Below are 19640 nucleotides of genomic sequence, written 5' to 3' on the forward strand. Positions count from 1 at the left end.
GGTGAGATATCGTGATGTTCTTACTGGGCTAGTGTAGCTCACTCCTTATTTAACCATTTCAGATCAGGAAGACATGGTTCCCGAGCCCGTTCCGCAGGAGGATGACGAAGGGGATACCTAGAGACTCTGTAGTCATACTCATAGTTTTATTTTCGAGTTTCTCTCTTAGTTAGTTTAATCTTTTATATTTTAAGTACGTTTCTGGTTTTTCGTGTAAGGGATGTTAACTGAAATTTTGATCTCGCTTCCGCATTTGATATATTTAAATACTCATTTCATTTTAATATTTACGGGGCCGCTACAAACACACAAATATATAGATGCCATCAAAACATAATCTTTATATATATATATATATATATATATATATTTGTGTAACAAACATGACTATTCATTGTTGTAATATCTTCACATGGTAGACAAAAATTTGATTTGTAAATTAGTAATCAAAGGGCATATACATTTTTAGGCTTTTCATATTTGTTTTCAATTATTTTTTTTCTTGGTAGTGATGGTTTTTTTTTAAGTAATTTTCACTAAATTATTGAATCTTTTCTTTTTTGGGTAAAATTAATGAGGTTGTGATTAATTTAGTGTATAAATAATATATTGACCAAACGTGGGCTAAGATATTTGCAATTGAATATCTATAGATTCTGAAAGTAATTGAGTGATGCTTCTTTCTTGATTGAACCTTCTTTAAATTTTTCCCTATGGCCATTGTAGGATATGTATGGGGTCTTCTCTTAATTTAATATCCATTTTGTTTCTATTTTACACTTATATATATACATATATTTATTCCTTTATGTTATAATATTATATATATATATATATATCAAAGTAGAGATTAGGACTTGAGAGGTGAAGATGCACATGTTAAGGATATTTTATTTTAAACTCACCTTCTTGTTTGAACCTTGATTCGGTTGTTGGGTTAATAAAGAAATAAATGTTCTTCATCAAAAACAATATTTTAAAGTAAATTAAATTTCTTCACTAAAGAATAATTAATTAATTCAATTTAAAAACATTTTTTGCTGTTTCTTGAATTTTTTTAAAAAAATACCAAGTTGGAGAATTTAATTTTTAGAGTAAAATAAGAAAAACACAGCTTGATTTTTATACCATTTACGAACGAAGAAGATGTAATTCGAATTTTAATTTTATTGTATAAAGTTAATAATTCGAGTTTGAATTCAAATTTGGTACGTGGGTTTTTCTTTATAAAGTCAACAATTCGAGTTTGAATGTAAACTTTTGTTCTATTATACATATATATATATATATACATTAAATGTAATTAATGAGCACATGAACGTGTCAACTTAAATAAATGTGTATTTATGAAGACAAAAAGACTTGTTCAAAGTTTGATTCTCATTGAGATAATATCACACAATATATTGATCATCGATTATTATGATAAAAAGAAAAACGTGGTGCTTTGTAGATGGTGATTATGAAGACAAAAAGGTAGGTGAATGTACATCTATATATATATATATATATATCTACACAATTTATTTTTGGAAAAATATATCAATAAAATTATCGTATATAAAATCAAAATTATTTTTACATTTAAAAATCATATAGTATATAACTTTTATTAAATTAAAAATTAAATTTTATAACATTTAAAACTTTATATTACATAATCAATATGTATATTGATGAATAAAGGCATCACGTGTGGATAAGACTGGTAAGAGTTCCGCTTCAAAAAAAAAAAAAAAAGGCATCACATGTGGGGACCACACACAGTAAACCAGATTCCAGATAAAAATACTGGATGAATAAACGCACGCCACGTGTAGTCGAAAGAATACAGCCACGTGTCCTTGTCGGAAAACCGCCTTATCCGTTCGCTGGCTGAAAGCAAAACAGCACACGGCTTCTTTTCCTAAACCAGCAACTATTTTATTTTTATTTTTTATTTTTTAATAATTATTATTGTTATTTCTGTTATTTTACTTTTTCTTTTCTCCAGAAAAATTAAAAAATAAAATAAAATTAATAATACTCTTCTACCACAAATTAGGATACCTTTTTGCCCAGATAGCCACGTGTCCTTTCACAAAAACCATAATTTTCAATTTGCTCCCTGCATTTCTTTTTTTTTATATTTCTCTCCCTCATTTTCTCCCTAATTTCTTACGGTAATTACAAATTTGTTAACAGTAAAAGTAAATAGCCACGTGTCATTTAAAAGAACGGTAATTTTCAATTTGATCCCTGTATTTCTTCTTTTTATATTTCTCTCCTTGTTTTTCTCCATGATAATTAAAAAATTTTAGTAATGAAAATAAAATTAAAATTCGGATTAGGAAATTAGAACCAATAAATAAATAAGTAAATAAGAATATTCCAAAATTAAACCCATTAGGCCAAAATAAAAGTCTTTGGATAAGTTTCCCCACAAAATACGTCATTGACACGTCATACCAGCTTCTTTCTGGATAAGAGCTTGCCCTTTCCGATTCTATAAATACCGCCCTCCAAACTCACCTTTCACCAACTTTCTCCGGTTTTACATTCTGCCCCCTGTTTTCCTTCTTTTATAATCGATATATACACGTTTACATACACATACACAACCTCTGCTCTTGCTTTGTTTCGATAATGGCGACGGCCGCTGGATTGATCGGAGGAAATGCATCTTCTTCTTCTTCTTCTTCTTCTTGGATCCACTTCAAGGTCAAAAAGAATAAGAACAACAAGCCAAATAGGGTAACTATCTCTTGTTCGTCTTCTTCTCTCATCGATCCTTACAAGACTCTCAGGATCCGACCCGGTGCTTCTGAATACGAGGTCAAGAAAGCTTTTAGGCAACTTGCCTTGCAGGTATGTTCGTTCGCCATTTCTTTTTCTTTGAATTGGATTCCAAAATCTTCATCGTTTTTTTCTAATTTAGTTTTGGTTTATTAATTTTGAATTTTATTTTTGAGTGTTGCAGTATCATCCTGATGTGTGCAGAGGAAGCAATTGCGGGGTTCAGTTTCAGACGATTAATGAAGCGTATGATGTATGTGATTATTTAATGTCTTTATTCATCAATTTCACAACCCTAGAAATACTTATTAAGATCAAATATTATTCAATGGATTTGTAAGTATACTTGTTGGGTTGTTGGGAAGCAAATAGAATCCTGTATGATTTGTTTTTTCGTGTCGAATTAGATTATGATTTGTTTATTTCAATTATTTGCTTAAGTATTTATCATGGTCGTAAGTAATACTAAAAATTTAGATGGGTGTAGAAGCAGGAATAAATGTCATGAACCAGACACAAGTGATTGATTGATTGGATTTCTAGAATTTGATTAAATCAAAAGTGAAAGGTGTAGAACAATACAAAAGCATCAAATCATTTAATTTCTTCCCGATACGCCATTCAAGGGACCACATTTTATGTATATACACACATATATACACATACATATGGACAGAATTTTCTTATATTATTGTGGGTGACTATTACCTTTTATATATACATATATATATATACACGTAGATATGGACAGAAAATTTTCTTATATTATTGAAGAAAAGTGGAGTGGAATTTGATGATAAGATGTGATGTTGTGCAGATTGTGATGAGCAGCTTGAGAGGTGAAACAGATGAAACAGAGATGATGTATGATGATGGAGATGAGTCCATGAGAGGAATGAATGATCCAGATTGGGAATTGTGGGAAGAGTGGATGGGATGGGAAGGAGCTGGAATCAGAGACTACACATCCCACATTAATCCATACATATGATTCTCCTTTTTTTTTAACTATGATTCTTTACCTTTTTAAAAAAAAAAGTGATTTGGATAAGGAGATGATGAGAGGACACATCTGCAACAATCATTCATCTTTGTAAATATGATGATGATGAAAGGCTGGGATGTCCATGGAAATCTTCTAATCATCTTCTCTCCCTCCTGTCTAATTTGTAATTCTGTATATATATGATTTTAAGTTAAATGATAATATGGTGTATCTCAACTCAAGATTAAATCAATTATGTTATGTGCTTATCAGAAACTAGTCTCACACTTTTAAGTCTTATCCGCTAAATCTAGTACTTGTGTTCCCCACTATATCTCTATTATGTGCTTTTATCTTTAACTTTTTTTGAATGAACTATCAAAATAATTGTTTCCATCTCACCAAGTTATGTTGGGTAAGTCAAAAAAAAAAAAAAAAAAAAAGCGCTCCAAGCATCAGAAATCCAAGATAAGCATCAAAATATGTTCCTCCTATTCCGTATCCTCAGAGGTTCCATAAGCAGAAATTGGACAAACAGTTCTCTATGAGTTCTTAGATGTTCTTAGGAAACTACATATCAACATTCCATTTGCAGATGCTTTGGAGCAAATGTTTAGCTATGTGAAGTTTATGAAGGAAATCCTCTCAGAACAAGAGGAAGCTAGAGGAAATTGAGACAGTTGCGCTTACTGAGGAGTGCAGTGCCATTTTGCAAAAATAAATCGCCTCCGAAGCTTTAAGGATCCTGGAAGTTTCACCATTTACTAAAAAGGGAAGTTCACCCTCCAAATGTAACTTAAATAAAAAGATAGAGAATGTGATTCTGGGACAAGGAACGCTGAATACACAACACAATAAACTAATCAACATTTTTTCATAAACACTTATTACATTTTATATACTTGATAAATAAGATTTTTCCTTTCTGCTTTTAATGCTACAAAATATCTGTAGTGCAAAACTGCACCGTATCTTCCAGGAGGCAGCAAGCAGAAGAGGAAGTTTGGTTTGCTATATGCCACTCAAAATTATCTAACACCAACATATTCTTTCTTTTCTTTCCCCTAATCCAAAGAAAAAGTTCCATCGCAGTACCTGCAAGATTAACAGAAACAGTTATAAATTTGCTCACCATGATATGCAAACTTACCTTGCAGACATTTAAAATTAAATTCTCAAGTTAATTTCCAGATTCCAACAAATTTGATAAAATTTTGACTCTCCTTGCCCAATTCCATATGGAAATCATCTTAAATAATTCTAAAACTCATTAGAAAAATGTGGATTTGGAAATGGCTTCCATATTTACCTCTGGAACTGAATTATAAAAAAAAATACTGTTGGGAAAAGGGCACTACCTGTTGCTAAACTTCTCAATAGCATCAGAAGCATACATAAGGGTTTCATTTGCTTTCTCCAAAACCATAAAAAGCTCCTTCCCTCTAGTAATCCGAGCAATAACCCAAGCATTGTTCTTCGCTCTAATGCATACTTCCAAATCTTTCTCACGACTTGGATTATCCAATTTTGCTCTGCTCTTTTCTGCATCTACCTCTTCTCTAACCTTGTTTAAAGCAAGTAAAGATTCCTGAAATTGTAGCACACATCCCGATGGTTTAAAACTTCTAAAAATAATTTAAGCAGATTGGGAAAAATGCACTCAATGGACAGGCTAGCTTAACTCTTCTGCAAATTTTAAATTTGACAAGAATAATGTAATACTCATACTACGCAATTACTTTGAGGGCTAACTTTAAACAGTAACAAAGAATTAAAGATAACAGGCTCAAGAGATGAACCAGTCTTGCAGTTTGAGAAAACAAAACTATAAAAAATGTAGTTTCTGGTGACTAGACTTTCTCTAATCTTTTCAGGTTAGGAAGATTCACCTTCGTTAATGTTGTAACTTTTCCTGGTGGAGAGGCCCTGGATATATCTCTATCACCATCCACTAGCAGGTACCGATAACCACTGACATGATATGCATTCTCACCACCCCATCCTTTTGATAGCTTTTCTTCAACTTTCAAAATTTTCAGTGATGCCTGACCAATTCAACATGAATAAAGATTATGATTTAATACATGGAGAGATAAGCATTCAATCTTTGGGTATCATTTCAGCAGCTCCAAAAAAGAAGATAAGCATACTGCCAATAAATGAAAGAATAATAAAGCATTCAGTCATAATCAAGGTGAAATCTCAAAATCAAAATATGAAGAAGAAATTTAAAAAAAAAAGTTATTAACAATATTTTCAAAACATTTGTTTCAATATGTTGAAAATTTTTAGTGGTTTAGAGAAGAAATGTGATGAATCAATGTATGGTAGACCCAAAATTTGAAGGTAATGGTTTGACCCTTGACCAGACAAGTAATCAAGATTGAAAGTAAAGGTTTAATCCACCTCCAGCAAAAAATAAGGGAAAAAACTTAATCAACCAAACCCCCTGCTTCCAATCCCCCCCAAATCAAAATTCATGGATAGCTAATAGCAGACAAGATTAGGTTCACTAATAAAGGTAGGGGAACTGACATTTTCAAGAATCTGCTGCTTCAAGGCTGAAACACCTCCCTCCCCATTAAGGATGGAGGAAACAGGGATCAGGATAAGTAAGGTAAGGTTTTTATACTGATATGGACATAGATACATTTTCTCCTCAGTCTGCTGTAGCAAAACAGTTGGGGTGCCAAAAGCCGAGTTACCGACTTCTGCACCCCAAATATCAGTTCCAATGAAACCATCCTTCGCTTTCGACCACCTGTCATGCTGTAATGGCCTTCTAACACAATACGTATTGTCTCCACCAGAAGAGGTATCTAGTGACCCATAAAATTGTTCTGAAGCAGCAGCAGAAGAAGTAGTTCCTTTCCGTAAGTAAGACCAAGAACTTATTCCAGAGGATAGGCCATGTGGGGTCAATCTCATAACAGCATAAGTGAATATGTTTATGGTATCATCCTGACAGAAAAGGAAAAGAAATGTTTATTGAAGGTCCTCTCAATTTCTAGATTAATGGGGAAAAGCAACAAACATAGTTCAAAAGAGCTTCAGAGATCAATGCATACAGGAGAAAGTGTTGTAGACACCAGCAGGTCCTGAAACAAAATCAGCGAGTAGCAAGGCATGCTTCCAGCGCAAGATTCTAGTAACCTGACAAGCAACTGACAAAAGAAGATGTGATTGTTACCAAAAAGAACACATAATAACTCCAACTTTCTTTCTTCATATTCAGTCAATCTTGATCAAGTAGAAAACAAACAATTAAAACAACCTAAATTAGTGGCTAGAAAGATCCTACTAATGACTATATTAACAGGTTAAAGCCACTGGGTCTTTTGCCTCGTGGTATCCACTCCACTTTACGAATAGTGTGTGTGTATATATATATATTTAAAAGGAAACAACCCAAACATCACGAAAAAGATCAGAACTACTGCTAGAGAACTCAACAAGAGACTACTTTAACACTAAGCCAAATGGCTTCGGGCCCCATATAGTAGCTTGAAACTGAGGGTTTGATCCCTCCTTAACTTTCCACAAGCAAAGAAGACAAAAGTATAAGGACAACACGACCTTTTGTACCAAAGAAAAAGGGTCTGAATTACCAAGAAAGAATCCATGATTTAGATCATCTATGATATTGATAACCATGAGGTTTAACTACTTTGATTTAACAAAGAGGGGGGAAGAGGCACTAAATCATCAAGTTCCAAGGATCAAGAACCATGAAACTTTGTCTTCATTCCCTCATCATTTATTACTTTGTATTTGCAAACAAGTAAAAGCACAATCATCCAAGATGCATTTAAGTCATTAAGAAGCATGAAATTTTGCCTTCGTTGACTAATCACTATCAATAGATTTCCTTTGTCTTCCGTGACCAAAAAAAAAAGGCGCAGCAATGCCTATGTTAATGAGGTCGTCTCATTAAGAGAATTCATGCCATCAAATATAAATAAATCACATATGATGAAGTGAAGTTATAAAAAGATTTGTTTCATGAAAAAAAAAAGGTATTTGAAACACATTCTACAACAGAAACGTTCACCAAAAACAAACCTGAATCTCAATTGCAGCCTCTCGCCCTACAGTCAGCATCTGTACAGTTCCACGTTCTTTTAAAGAGTCATAAAATGAGGGCAACTGAAGTTTCTTCCCAACGAAAAAATCTGCCTCAAAGACAAAAGCTATGTGTAAGCTACTATATACACCAACTCCAGCATTACTTGGATAGCAGAAATCCAATGGAGATCAGTTGATACAGCAAACTTCAGCATTACCACAGCAGCACTTATCCAAGGGAGACCGCTTTTGACATGCTGACAATTAATGACTTATAGTGAAATGTTTCCAACCAACGAGAAGTGAAAAATCCATTGATTATAATTTAATTAGGCAGATTATTGCACCGTGACATACCACTTAGATAATCCATAACGAACGGATACAAGTGGGATCGTGCCAGTCCTCCACCAGGTTCTTTTTCAAGCAATGCCCTGATAGATCCATTAAACATCATGAAGAGAGAGTGCACTTCCTTAAGGACCTTCCGTAAGGCATCAATACGCCATATAGCTCCTACCTCCTTACTTTTCTCCACTACCTGTAGCAAGTTCCTTCACAGCTTAGAACTACTGTAAGACAAATTTCATGAAGGTTGCAATTGGCCCAATTTAAACACAGAAGGCTCACAGAAAAGATACATATTTTTTAGATTTTGATAGATAACATTCAAAAGAACATTTGAATGATGTAAAGAAAATCATTAAGCCACCATCTATAAATCAGATAAACAAATAAACTAATATAAGTTAACAGAGGTGTAGAAATGTTTCATGCTATTGAGTCAGAATTTAGCTTAGAGTCAATAAAGAATAAACATACATCTGCTGGCCATAAGTAGAATCCTAAAGCTATGGAAGACCTAATGTTATCCATACTCTTAAAATAAATTAAGCTATGAAAGACCTAATGTTATCCATACTTTTAAAATAAATTGAAGATCAGCCATAAATACAATTCCTAATCTATATTTTTATATAGAAAAAGAAGTATAATACCTAATTTTTTAGAAATTCCTGTTTTAAATAAAAGTATCATATATCACAAGCAGCAAAGGGATGCTAACCCATATACAACAATTTACAAATCTAACAAAACATTATTAGGCTCCTAATCAAACAAATAAAGAGAATGACCCTTAAGCAGAAAACCTAGAGTCTTTCTTTAAATTTATCAAAATTAGCCTCTAATCCCACAAAGGCTCACTTGTTTTTTTCTTCTAAATTCTCCAAAATATCGCCAAAGGAATAAGCCTTGCAGAGCGTCTGTCCATATGCATTCCACCCCAAGCCTGGATCTCATCCCTTGCTAAACCCGCCATCACCTAGTTTATAACCAAGGGACCGTATGCAAGGCACCACAACCGATATGGGACACTAGTAAGAATCTGATTAGAAGAATCTGCATCACTTCTATACACGAAGCACCCATTCACCAAAATCCTTGCCTTCTTAATCATCTTGTCCAAGATCAAAATAAATTCCTTTGCCGCCTCACAAGAAAAGAAATACCACTCAAGAAGATGCATTTACCTTCCAAATCTGCTTTGATGGGATCTCGTCAAGCTCTCTTACTTTCATCGACAGCATCAAGGGACCACACTTGGATGGGACCCAAAAAGCGATTCAGACTCATTAATCTCCCAGTCATTAAGATTCCTTGAGACACATATTTTGCATTTTGCAATTTGCGTCACTTAAAAGAACGGAAAATAGCTAACTAATTAGATAACCAATAATATAAAATATTGAGTACTAATTTGACTATTAAGATTCAAGATCTCCAATTTCGGTTCTTAATAAATTTTCTCAAAGTTTCCTGCCCAAACTCTCTTTGTCCTACGTGACACAGATTATAATCAAAGCAGTGAATCATAGAAAAGCTGAAACTAGAAGACCGCACCATCACCATCCAGATATCTGGCTCTGCCTCATAAAACACATGGGAGTGCTTCTCTGCTTCTATGACCTCACAAGCAGCCTCTGGAGAGAAAATCCTGCATAAAATATTTTCATGCATTGAAATTAGCAAGACAAGAAACATAAACAAATTAAAGGTTTGTTTTAGTGATGTAAAGTGCAGAACAATCATGCTATCTTCAGGGGGGACGAAGACAAAAAATTCAACCTCAGTGGTGTTTTCAAAAAATTGAGCCCTTGTAAAATAACAATGGGTTGTTGCTAATTGCATAAGGTAGATAAGACTCCATATCATGTGCAAATATGAACCTTGATTTCACGCATACAGCAGGCTACTTGAACCAGGACAGGAGAAAAAAAAAGCCAAACAACAAAATAAAAGGGAAAAAAGAAAAGAGGGAAGCAATTGACAGCTATGTTGTAAGACAACTAAGCTCATGGTATAACAAATAGAATAGAAGAAGCTTTAACTTGGCCAATCCAACATCTTTGAAATACCAATTTTTCCACCCTGAGTCTTTAGTTTCCCCTCCATATCTGTTTTCTTTCACTGCATTTCATCTTTTACACCCTTTTCCATCTTGATGTCAATGGTGCCATTTTACGTGATTTCTATTTTTTCCTTAAAAAACCTTTTTAAAAAAAGCTCTAGAAGAATACAGTAAAGGAGAACTAATTGCATGTGATTTCGTTTTATGTGATTTCTGTCCTCCAATGAAGAGATATTTAAGGCAATATGGAAAAGAAAATAGAAAAATTGGTACAAAGAGATAAAAAAGGGATAAAGGGGAACACTTTAGAGGAAGACAAGAGAAACATTAGGCAGATATGGAAGACAACGAGAGACAGAAAATACTAGGTAGAAATGTAAAATAATTTCACTAGAAAATTATCTCTTCCACTCTTAACGTAAATTGTTCATCAAAAACATTTGCATAGATTCCAACCTTAATTAAGAAGAAAAACAACTAATAGGAAAACAAATTCAGAATTTCCGAAAGATGTTAAATAATTAAATAAGTCAAATCTCCTAAATTATAATTCTCTAAACAGAAGAATAAAATCAGATCTCTTACAAATGCAAGTCTCCTTACTTAGGCCTTATGGTTCGACATCATTCTCATTCACTTGCAAAGAAACTCAACACTGACGAGTTAGAATGCAAATAATCATATAAGAACTTGGGATTCGAATTGTGCAACAAATCTTTATCAGAAGCAGCGGACTTGAGATAACCTTTCCACTTAACAAGGTACCCATGGGAACTGCCTTTAGAGGTCATTCATGTTCCATATGGTTACACTCTCACTTGTTGGCTACAACGTAAACTTTAGACTTAGCACAGCCTACAAAAATATGAGAAAATAAAGACAGAGGCTCCAAGAAACCTTGATGAGGATATAAATTGCCAACTTCGAAAATATGATCATGTACATCAAGAAGATGGGCAATAGGTCCATATTTTTTAAGGGTCGAAGATGGGCCAAGAAGGCAGGAACACAATGAGCTTGGGGAAGTGTTAACCATCATAAAATCACTAGTTGAAAAGGAACATGAAGAATAATGGGCTCTAGAGGTGCTGGGAATATATGAGAGGTTTCCAGGGTAAAGTAGGGAAAGGGATGGGAGCACAGAATATAGTAGCTTGAACCTCAAGGGACTCCTTATGATTATTAAGACAGCAAGGTCAGGAGGCAATAGGACAATTACTGAACTTAATCTAGGTCATCTTCATCACCTGAGTATTCAATATGATTGACAATTTGTTTTTCAACAACATGCGGATAATAAGATTCATGCTCCAAAACAACCAAAGCACGTTGAGGAATCCTAGAAGCAACTTGACCCTTCTCATTACAACGGCAACACTTTATTTCAAAAAAAAATAAATAATGACAACACTGAATTGATGAACCATGTGAAACATTAGAAAGGTCACTAGGACAAGGAATGACAGAACCAGATGCCTGAGAGATAACCGGTTGAGACAAAGAGAGCTAAGCAGTTCAGACAAAGAGAGATATTAGCTTCTTCTTCTCTTATCAACTTAAATACAATGCCAAGCCCATAATTCATCCAAAACGTACCCGATACCAACTCAAATCAAGTTGAAAAAGCGAAGAGCCAGCACCAAAGATGGCAAGAGAAGGATGACACAAAAGCATATGGGTATTGAGTGGGTGATGGTAGGGTCGGTTGGTATGGAAATTTGGGTTTGAGATGGGTTAAATGTAAAAGGCAATATTACTAATCTAATTCCATTGACTATTTTTTGGGTTATTTGAAAAGAAATAAATTCTAAAACTTTTGATGGCGTTGAAAGTAGTGTGTACAAAATAAGGGATAACTGAATTTACTATTTTGTGTCTATTTTATTAGATCATGACATTAGTAGTGATGAAAATTTTGGAAATGTCATAGATACACTAACACTATTGTAAAATCTATGTACATGGGTAGTAACCCCTTTTTTGGTATTATGTTAATATATACTTCACACTTTTTTATTTCAGAAAAAAAGGATAACACAAAGCAGATGATTTGGTATCTTAATCCCCCTTCCACAAATTACAACTATCCACCAAAATCCTCTCTCTCTTCCGATGACCGTTAATAGTGAGACTCTGCCAACTAAGACTTCCCAAGTGGGGGGAAAAAAGCAATTTTGGGTGCTTACATGCATTTATTGGTTGCTTATATAATTTGATATTACTAGAATCCTTTAACAGAAAAACAATAATTAAATAGGACTTGCAATTAAATAAGAAATAAAATACTAAACTAATAACAACCTAATCCTTGATGGTTTCTAAATCAATTAAATATCATAAACAATGCATGAAATTATAATTATATAAATATTTGATAATATTTAAATATATGAATTCTAAAGTCTTCTTGTTATGCATCACTTTTTCTACCTAGTAAAATCACAACCTTGAGTTTTTGGATGTTGAAGTAGAAAGAAGGTAAAAACTTGGAGATGTTTGCAAAGAATCGGAGCATGCAAAACTTGGAAGCATGATGAGAGATCGAAAATGTTTCAAAAGTGCATATCACAAAGGACAAGTGAACATGACAAAATCCAAGATCAACAAACTTTGTTACCATTATCTGGAGCCAAAAAAAAATAGTATAGCCTCTTCAAGTGGAATCTTGTTCTTTTTCATGTAATTCAAGTCAATTAAGATACCTTCATCCTCAATTTGAGTGATGCCAAAGCCCTATTGCTAAATCAAGATCATCATTAAGTGACTCAATTTCTTTAATAGAATTAATTTTTTTGTAATTTCCTCAGTTAGCTCATCCAGTAACTCGCTTCCATTAACTGGATGGCCCAGGTAATTTCTTGTGTTACTTGATCTTTTAAATTGCTCCTCTTATTTGGATGGTCAACATTAGAAACATCAGCTTGCTCTCCAAAAACAAGTGGTCAATATATCAATATGATCATGGAAGGGAATGCCTGAAGATTTTGATGTCCTAATCAAAGATAGTCAAGTTTAATTGCACACCTTCTAAGAAAGATTATACCCAAGTTTCAAATTGATATTAAAGTGTTTGAGAAATTAATCAGCAACCAATGCTTTTAATAATGAACAAAGTGCATCCCGCTTCCACTTGGAGAGATCTAATATATCATATATTCTTGAAAGACAAAATTTAACTTGGTCTAAAAGATGATGTTAATTAATGAGAATGGTTACCGAGCACATGGCAGAGGCCCATAAGCCATTGTTCAAGCTCTTTACCAAAGGATGACATAATATTGCTAAAGGATAACATCGAGCATTAGGTTATAAATTTGTCCAGAGGTGCTATTTCCAAATCGGATATCAACTGTTATTGACATGACTAGAAAAGATTGTTACTACCATGGCAGCTGTGTATACAACTTCGAGCAAAGAGTGTGGCAATTTCCAACAATGAAAGATGCTAGGAATCAAGGGGGTATCGATTGGAGAGGCATCTGATCACAATTATCATAGTGGTGTCGTCCACCTCTCAACAGTTCCTGCAATTTTTATTGAGGTTAACTGTTGGAAGTAGTTGTACAGTCATGACTTTTAGTTTAGTTTTCTTTCTTAATTTGGTCTAATCAAGGTTTGTTTTAGGAATTTGGGAAATTTGAGATTAAAGTCGAGAATTCCAGCTTTGGTAGCAATTGAACAACAGAATACAATACAGAAATAGAAAATTAAAAAAAAAGTAAATCTTATCCAAAATCACAGGGATTGGCAAGAACCACAGTCACATGGTGGTTAGGCACTCAATTCAACGCGAGAAAGTCAACAGTTTTTATTTTAATAATGATGAAACACCCTTGTATTCTGGGGTGCTTACATAACCTAATATGACTAAAATCCTTAAATAGAAAAACACAAACAAAATAAGACTTTATCTAAGAAACGAAATATTAAACTAACAATATGCTTATTCTTTTTTTTGGAGAAAAAAGAGAAGTATATTAATAGAAAGGCTCCAAGGGGGAGCCCCCATGTACAAGATATATTTACAAGTCAATAAGTATATCAACAATTGCTCCCAAATCATCAAGAGTATGTACGTTATGTCCCAAAAAGATGGAGCCAAAATAATGCAGCCATCTATCTTTGATATTTACAAAGGATTCTTCCCCACCCTCAAAAGCTCTATTGTTCCTTTCCCTCCAAATAATCCAGAAAATAGATAATGGAATGTGATGTGCTGCAGAAAATTTGGAGAAAGGTCTTCCCAAGCCAAAAGCTCTTCACTAATAGACCCTGCCATTACCCAATTAATACCCATTAGGCTGTAGACAAGTGACCAAAATTTGACAGAGAATGGTCACAGAGTAGGATGTGGTTGCAGCTTTCAGCGTCACTTTTGCATAGGAAACATGTATTTACTAGGACTTTGCCCCTTTTCATCAAATTATCAATAATCAATATATGCTCTTTTGCTGCCTCCCAAGCAAAGAAGGCAATTCAAGGGGAAGCATTTGCTTTCCATGTAGCTTTGAAGGGGAACGCCCCATCATTAAGACTACTTGGAGAGTTAAGGTGCTTGTAAAGTGAACTAACAGTGAACCTGCCATTTTTTTTCAGCTTCCAAATAAAATTGTCGCTTTTGTCAAGTAAATTTAAATCAGCCATCAATATGCTTATTCTTAATAGTTTCTAAATAAGCTAAATAGACTAAATAATACATAAAGATTATAATTACATAAATATCTCATAATACCAAAATATATCAATGATAGTGTCTTGATGTCATATTAAACCATTGAGATGTAGTCACTTTTACTTTAATGCTAAGTAATTCTGTAATGTGGAAGATTTAAGCTGACCTCTGTGTCTTCAAGTATTACTACAGGAAAATAGCTCTCCTAAGATTCCTTCATTGTCCCAACCACAAGAAGAGACTAAAGCTATCCTTGAGAAATAATTCACTACTCCTAATGGTGGCAATCATTGCTATCTATTTGAATGATGTGGGCGTACAGATTTTGATAATCCTTGGATTTCCAAAGACCAATTTCATGAACTTGATCCAGAGTTCTGTGAGTGACATCTTCAATCAATGTCATACAAGCCAAGCTCTTTTCAAGAGGAGAAAAATGATGTAAAATCAACAAAGAAAAAGAGAACTGTAGAAAGTTTTATATTAAAAAAGAATAGAAAGAGAACTTTCCTCTAGATATCATAAGGATTCTTACTTTGACTATATTCAGTTACCTGTAAATAAAATGCATATTTTAATTGTTAAAAGCAATAGGAAGATCCCAAATGGACCTATCATGGTTTCATGTTTCTCCATGTTTGGGCAAAACATAAAAACTAAGATTCCAAATTAATTTTAGAAAAATTCCAATCATACCCAAAAACTCACATCATTCAGATACAATACACAAGTATTACAAACAAAGAATCTCCATTAGATGTGTCATGTATCATGTGATAGAAAAAAGCCAAAGTATCAAATGAATTTCCAAATGATAAAATCATAAGTTACTTGAGCTCATATACATATATATATATAAAAAGAAACTAAGACCTTTCCCTTTTGTGGTTATTCCTCAAGTTTTACATATCTTTTAAGTAAAGTAGTTACTAACCTTGTAAAAGTGATAAGTCCTTCACTGAGTCCTATGACTGAAAGCTGTGTTGAGAAAGGCAAATCAGCAGGAAAGAAAACCAAGATCTTATCCAGTTCCTGCCCCTCATTTTGTCCCCTTCTCAAATCAAATATGCATAACTGTACACCTTCTATGGCTGTGCTAACGGATGCCAACCCCATAACTTTAAGAATTCATGAACCCTGGTAAAAAAAAAAAGACAGAATAAAGTAAAAGGACGAATTAGATAGGCCGTGACTCCCCATCCAATTCGAATTTCATATCTAAATTGAAGTACCAGTACCTGTGCAAGTTAGAGAAAGAAATATTCTTTTATATAGAAAAAGAAGTTTTATTAGGATGAGAACGAGAAAATGACAAAAATCATTGAATAAGACATCCCCTTCCAATCTTCTATAAGAAGATTGCAACGGCTAAGGAGAAAACAATAGTACAAAAATAACATTCTGAAGGTAAGAAGAATTGCAGCCCAGCTGCTATAAAGCACTGTTAGAAACACAAGTGGAAAAATAACATCTTTTTATAAAGTGTATCAAAGAAGAAACAAGAAATTATGTAATTACTACATAGATGCTATATTTTGTGCGAGGTTATGTGTTGTATTATTTGTGGTTGTTTCTGGATTTATTAGATAGATGTAGGTGCTGCAACAGGTGTGTTGTTTGATGCATTATATTTTCATGAAGTATTGTAAAAATGTTAATAGGAGAAAAATTAGGAGAAATAGATAGGGAGTTGGCTGTTCGGAATTAATCACCAGAATAATTGCTCTTTCTTTATGGTGTAAAAAAACCTGTGCTGTCTCCATCAAGGATTATGCAGAAAAATTATTTTCAAATGTTGGGTATTTACTCGCTCAAGAGATCATAGGATTCTCTCCTAATGGATCCTTAAACCAGATTAGGTAAAGGAATGAAAACTCAGAAATATCAAGAAGATCCTACTGATTTCTATGTTCATAGACCCATAACTAAATTCATTAGTAGGGACCATAACGAGCACCAAGAAAGCGATGTCAGAAAACTGCCCATATGCTTTAGCCCATAACAAAATAAAAAATGCCATCTTGTCCAATAACATCTGGCTTGACGACAAGCAATTATCAAATATCCTATGATTCCTTTAAAGCAAAAACATCCATTGAGTGGTAAAAATTGTTCCTTTCAATGGGGTTAAGCCTCCTTGCAGATGTGCCCCTACAAATACAAGTACTCATCAAACACTCCGTGACCCAGTCTATTCTAAACAACCCAAACAATGTTTTCCACAATCCCCAAGCCATATTATGATGTAGGAACAATATCGGAATGTGTATCTCCTCCTTTCCAGCATGGAATGTAGATGCCAGCTGACAAGGCTCGAATAGAGGTGATCAAAAACCAGTGGAAACTGAAAAGAATGAAAGACCCGAAAGGAGTAGTGAGATTTGATCAATTTGTCGGTTTTTTCAGTTAAATCGGTTAAAAACCGAAAAACTGACCTTTTGCTTGGTTTGGTTTCGGTTCTTAATTTTGGAAACCGAACCAATTGAAAAACCAAGTTTTTTTTACTTTTTTTAAATTAACAAAAATGTATTAAATTAATAATGATAATAATATATGCATCTATTGATCTGATATACAAATATATATGTTTAATTAACATTCTTATAAAATTTGAAAAACATTAGATTTTATTAATTTATTTTCAATTATTCTATTATTAACCAAATTGGTTCAGTTTTAGTTCGTCTATATGCTTCGTCAGTTCAGTTCGGTTATAGTTTTCCAGTCAATTATAGTTTGTCTATATCCTTAGATGCAAGAGGAAGTTGGTAGATGATTGGATTCCAAATTGACAGTCAAAAAAGGATTTGCACGTGTATAATGCCAAGGTCTCTAAAACCCATATTATGGTATCCACTTGAGAATTTGGTCGAAAATGATCCAACAAGTTAAGAAGATTTAGCATTCCATAAGTCTCCCTATTAGAAAGGTTTTGAGTAAAATGAAAGTTCCCAGCTACTATGCCATCAGTTTGGTGTGCAAAAGCAAAAATCGGAGCATTATGGAAAGATGATAATAGACAAAGTCATGGCAGCTGGCAAGGCAAGGAATGGTCTTGAATCCAGGTGTCTTCCCAAAAGAACACTTTGGATCTCCCACTTTCAAACAGGTCAAAGGAAAGTATAGTGAATGAGATTGGCAGATGACTCTCCATCCAATTCATCCTACTACAACATCCAATTCGTTCCTGCAGCCCCTATGGCTGCTGCTGCTGATCACTCTGTGCATAAGAGCTAGGTTCAAAAGGAAAACACCAAAGCCACTTAGCTAACAGAAATATACTTTTGGATCATAGATTCCTTAAACCCAACTCTCCATCACCTCTGGACTGATATAAGATCTCCCCAATTGACTAAGTTACCCATATGGACCTCGGCATCCCATACCCAATGAAACCTCCTCATGCATCCCTCTATTCTCTCCACTACCCCAATTGGTATTGAGAACAGGACAACTAATACAAAGGCTAGACAGACAATTAATCCAATATTGGAAGCAAAAACCAGAAAAGGGATATTCTAAGCAGTAGCTAAAAAATATTATATGGGAATATATTAACAATTAGAACCTTGGCTACGCCTCACGACAAATTATCAGTAAGATTTCCAAGCATAAAAGGATTGGAAATCCTACAAAACTATAACAAGAAACATGTCTCTTGTTATGATTGTATTAGATTTTCAAATCGAGGGAGTTCAACCATGCCCACCAAGAAAAAATAAGGCCAATTAACAAAGCATCAAAACAGAGGGATAAACATTCAACACAGGTCAAGGCTAGCCAAATACATCATAGTCCTTAATTATAGAACAAAGTTAAAGGAAATTCTAAAAAAACAAATCCAATTCACTTGCTCTTCAAACCATAATGTAGCAAAATAACATCATGTAATAGATTTGGCTTGAATTCACATTAACAAGGCTTACATTTATTAGAAACATGAGAATGTATATAGTTGTAGAATATCTTATATATACTCAACGAAAACAGAACCGAGCATTTCAGCCTTAATATCCAACATGTTATCATTTGCTTATTGGAAGTAAAAGCATTAGGGTGAATATGAGAATGGACCCCAAAAAATTGAGAAAAGCACTGGAGAAAAGAAAGAAACAGGGGAAGCAAATTAAGAAACCATATGAGCAAACCGATTAAAGCTAGTATTAGCTTTTTGACTTCTCTTTGCAGAATAAAACCTGAAAAATCACTAACCAAGCATGCAAACACTGAAATAATAAAATTTAGGGCGTTTGAGCACGAAGATGCGGAAACACTACCAGCGATGAGAATATGGTGCGCGAATCAAAACGAATCTTTCACCCTTGTTTTTGCTCGTCCCGGAATTGATTAGAATCTGCAGAGACCTGCGAGATTGGGAGAGTAAGTATATCTACCTTGATTCTTGAGTAGGTGAAATGAAGGTTTGGAAAAGGAAACCTCCCAAGACCGAATAGGCAAAGAGAGAAATTAAATAATATAATATAATATAATGTAATTTAGGATAATAAAAATAAATTAAGGTAAAATTATTTATTTTTAATTATTATTTTAAGAAAGTTTGGGCAAGGAATATAATATAATGTCGAATTATTTTTGTTTTCTTGAGATTATGTTATTTTTTACCCTTTAAAAAAATAATATCATCTCAAAAAAAAATTATAATTCAAAAATACTTTCTTACCCAAGTTAATTAGTTGCATCTAAATAATATATATTATATTAGCTAATAATTT

At 33.7% G+C, this 19640-nt stretch overlaps 2 protein-coding genes across 5 annotated transcripts; one reads left to right on the forward strand and one right to left on the reverse strand.

The window, feature by feature from the left end:
• Positions 1-2504: 2504 nt before the first annotated feature.
• On the forward strand, positions 2505-4036 carry J8 (Chaperone DnaJ-domain superfamily protein). Its single transcript, XM_022055885.2, has 3 exons — positions 2505-2847; positions 2960-3028; positions 3593-4036. Exons 1-3 carry the CDS (start codon positions 2626-2628, stop codon positions 3764-3766), a joined length of 465 nt encoding a protein of 154 aa, XP_021911577.1. The 5' UTR covers positions 2505-2625; the 3' UTR covers positions 3767-4036.
• A 484-nt stretch (positions 4037-4520) lies between these two features.
• LOC110825420 (vacuolar fusion CCZ1-like protein (DUF1712)) lies at positions 4521-19367 on the reverse strand. Of its 4 annotated transcripts, none has more exons than XM_088220885.1 (11): positions 19185-19367; positions 15842-16044; positions 9728-9821; positions 8183-8366; positions 8044-8082; positions 7823-7932; positions 6829-6924; positions 6296-6721; positions 5650-5805; positions 5119-5348; positions 4521-4855 (listed from the first exon to the last, which is right to left on the reverse strand). In XM_088220885.1, the coding sequence occupies exons 2-11, from the start codon at positions 16021-16023 to the stop codon at positions 4825-4827; spliced, it is 1548 nt and encodes a 515-aa protein (XP_088077011.1). In that variant the 5' UTR covers positions 16024-16044; positions 19185-19367; the 3' UTR covers positions 4521-4824. The 4 variants fall into 4 exon arrangements, with proteins under 4 accessions (XP_088077011.1, XP_088077012.1, XP_088077013.1 ...); XM_088220886.1 differs by lacking the exon at positions 19185-19367 and adding an exon at positions 16146-16170; XM_088220887.1 differs by lacking the exon at positions 8044-8082.
• Between the last annotated feature and the right edge of the window lie 273 nt (positions 19368-19640).

Source organism: Carica papaya, chromosome 5, assembly GCF_054855325.1.
Source record: "Carica papaya isolate Zhongbai chromosome 5, ASM5485532v1, whole genome shotgun sequence".
In the NCBI taxonomy this organism is placed as follows: domain Eukaryota; kingdom Viridiplantae; phylum Streptophyta; class Magnoliopsida; order Brassicales; family Caricaceae; genus Carica; species Carica papaya.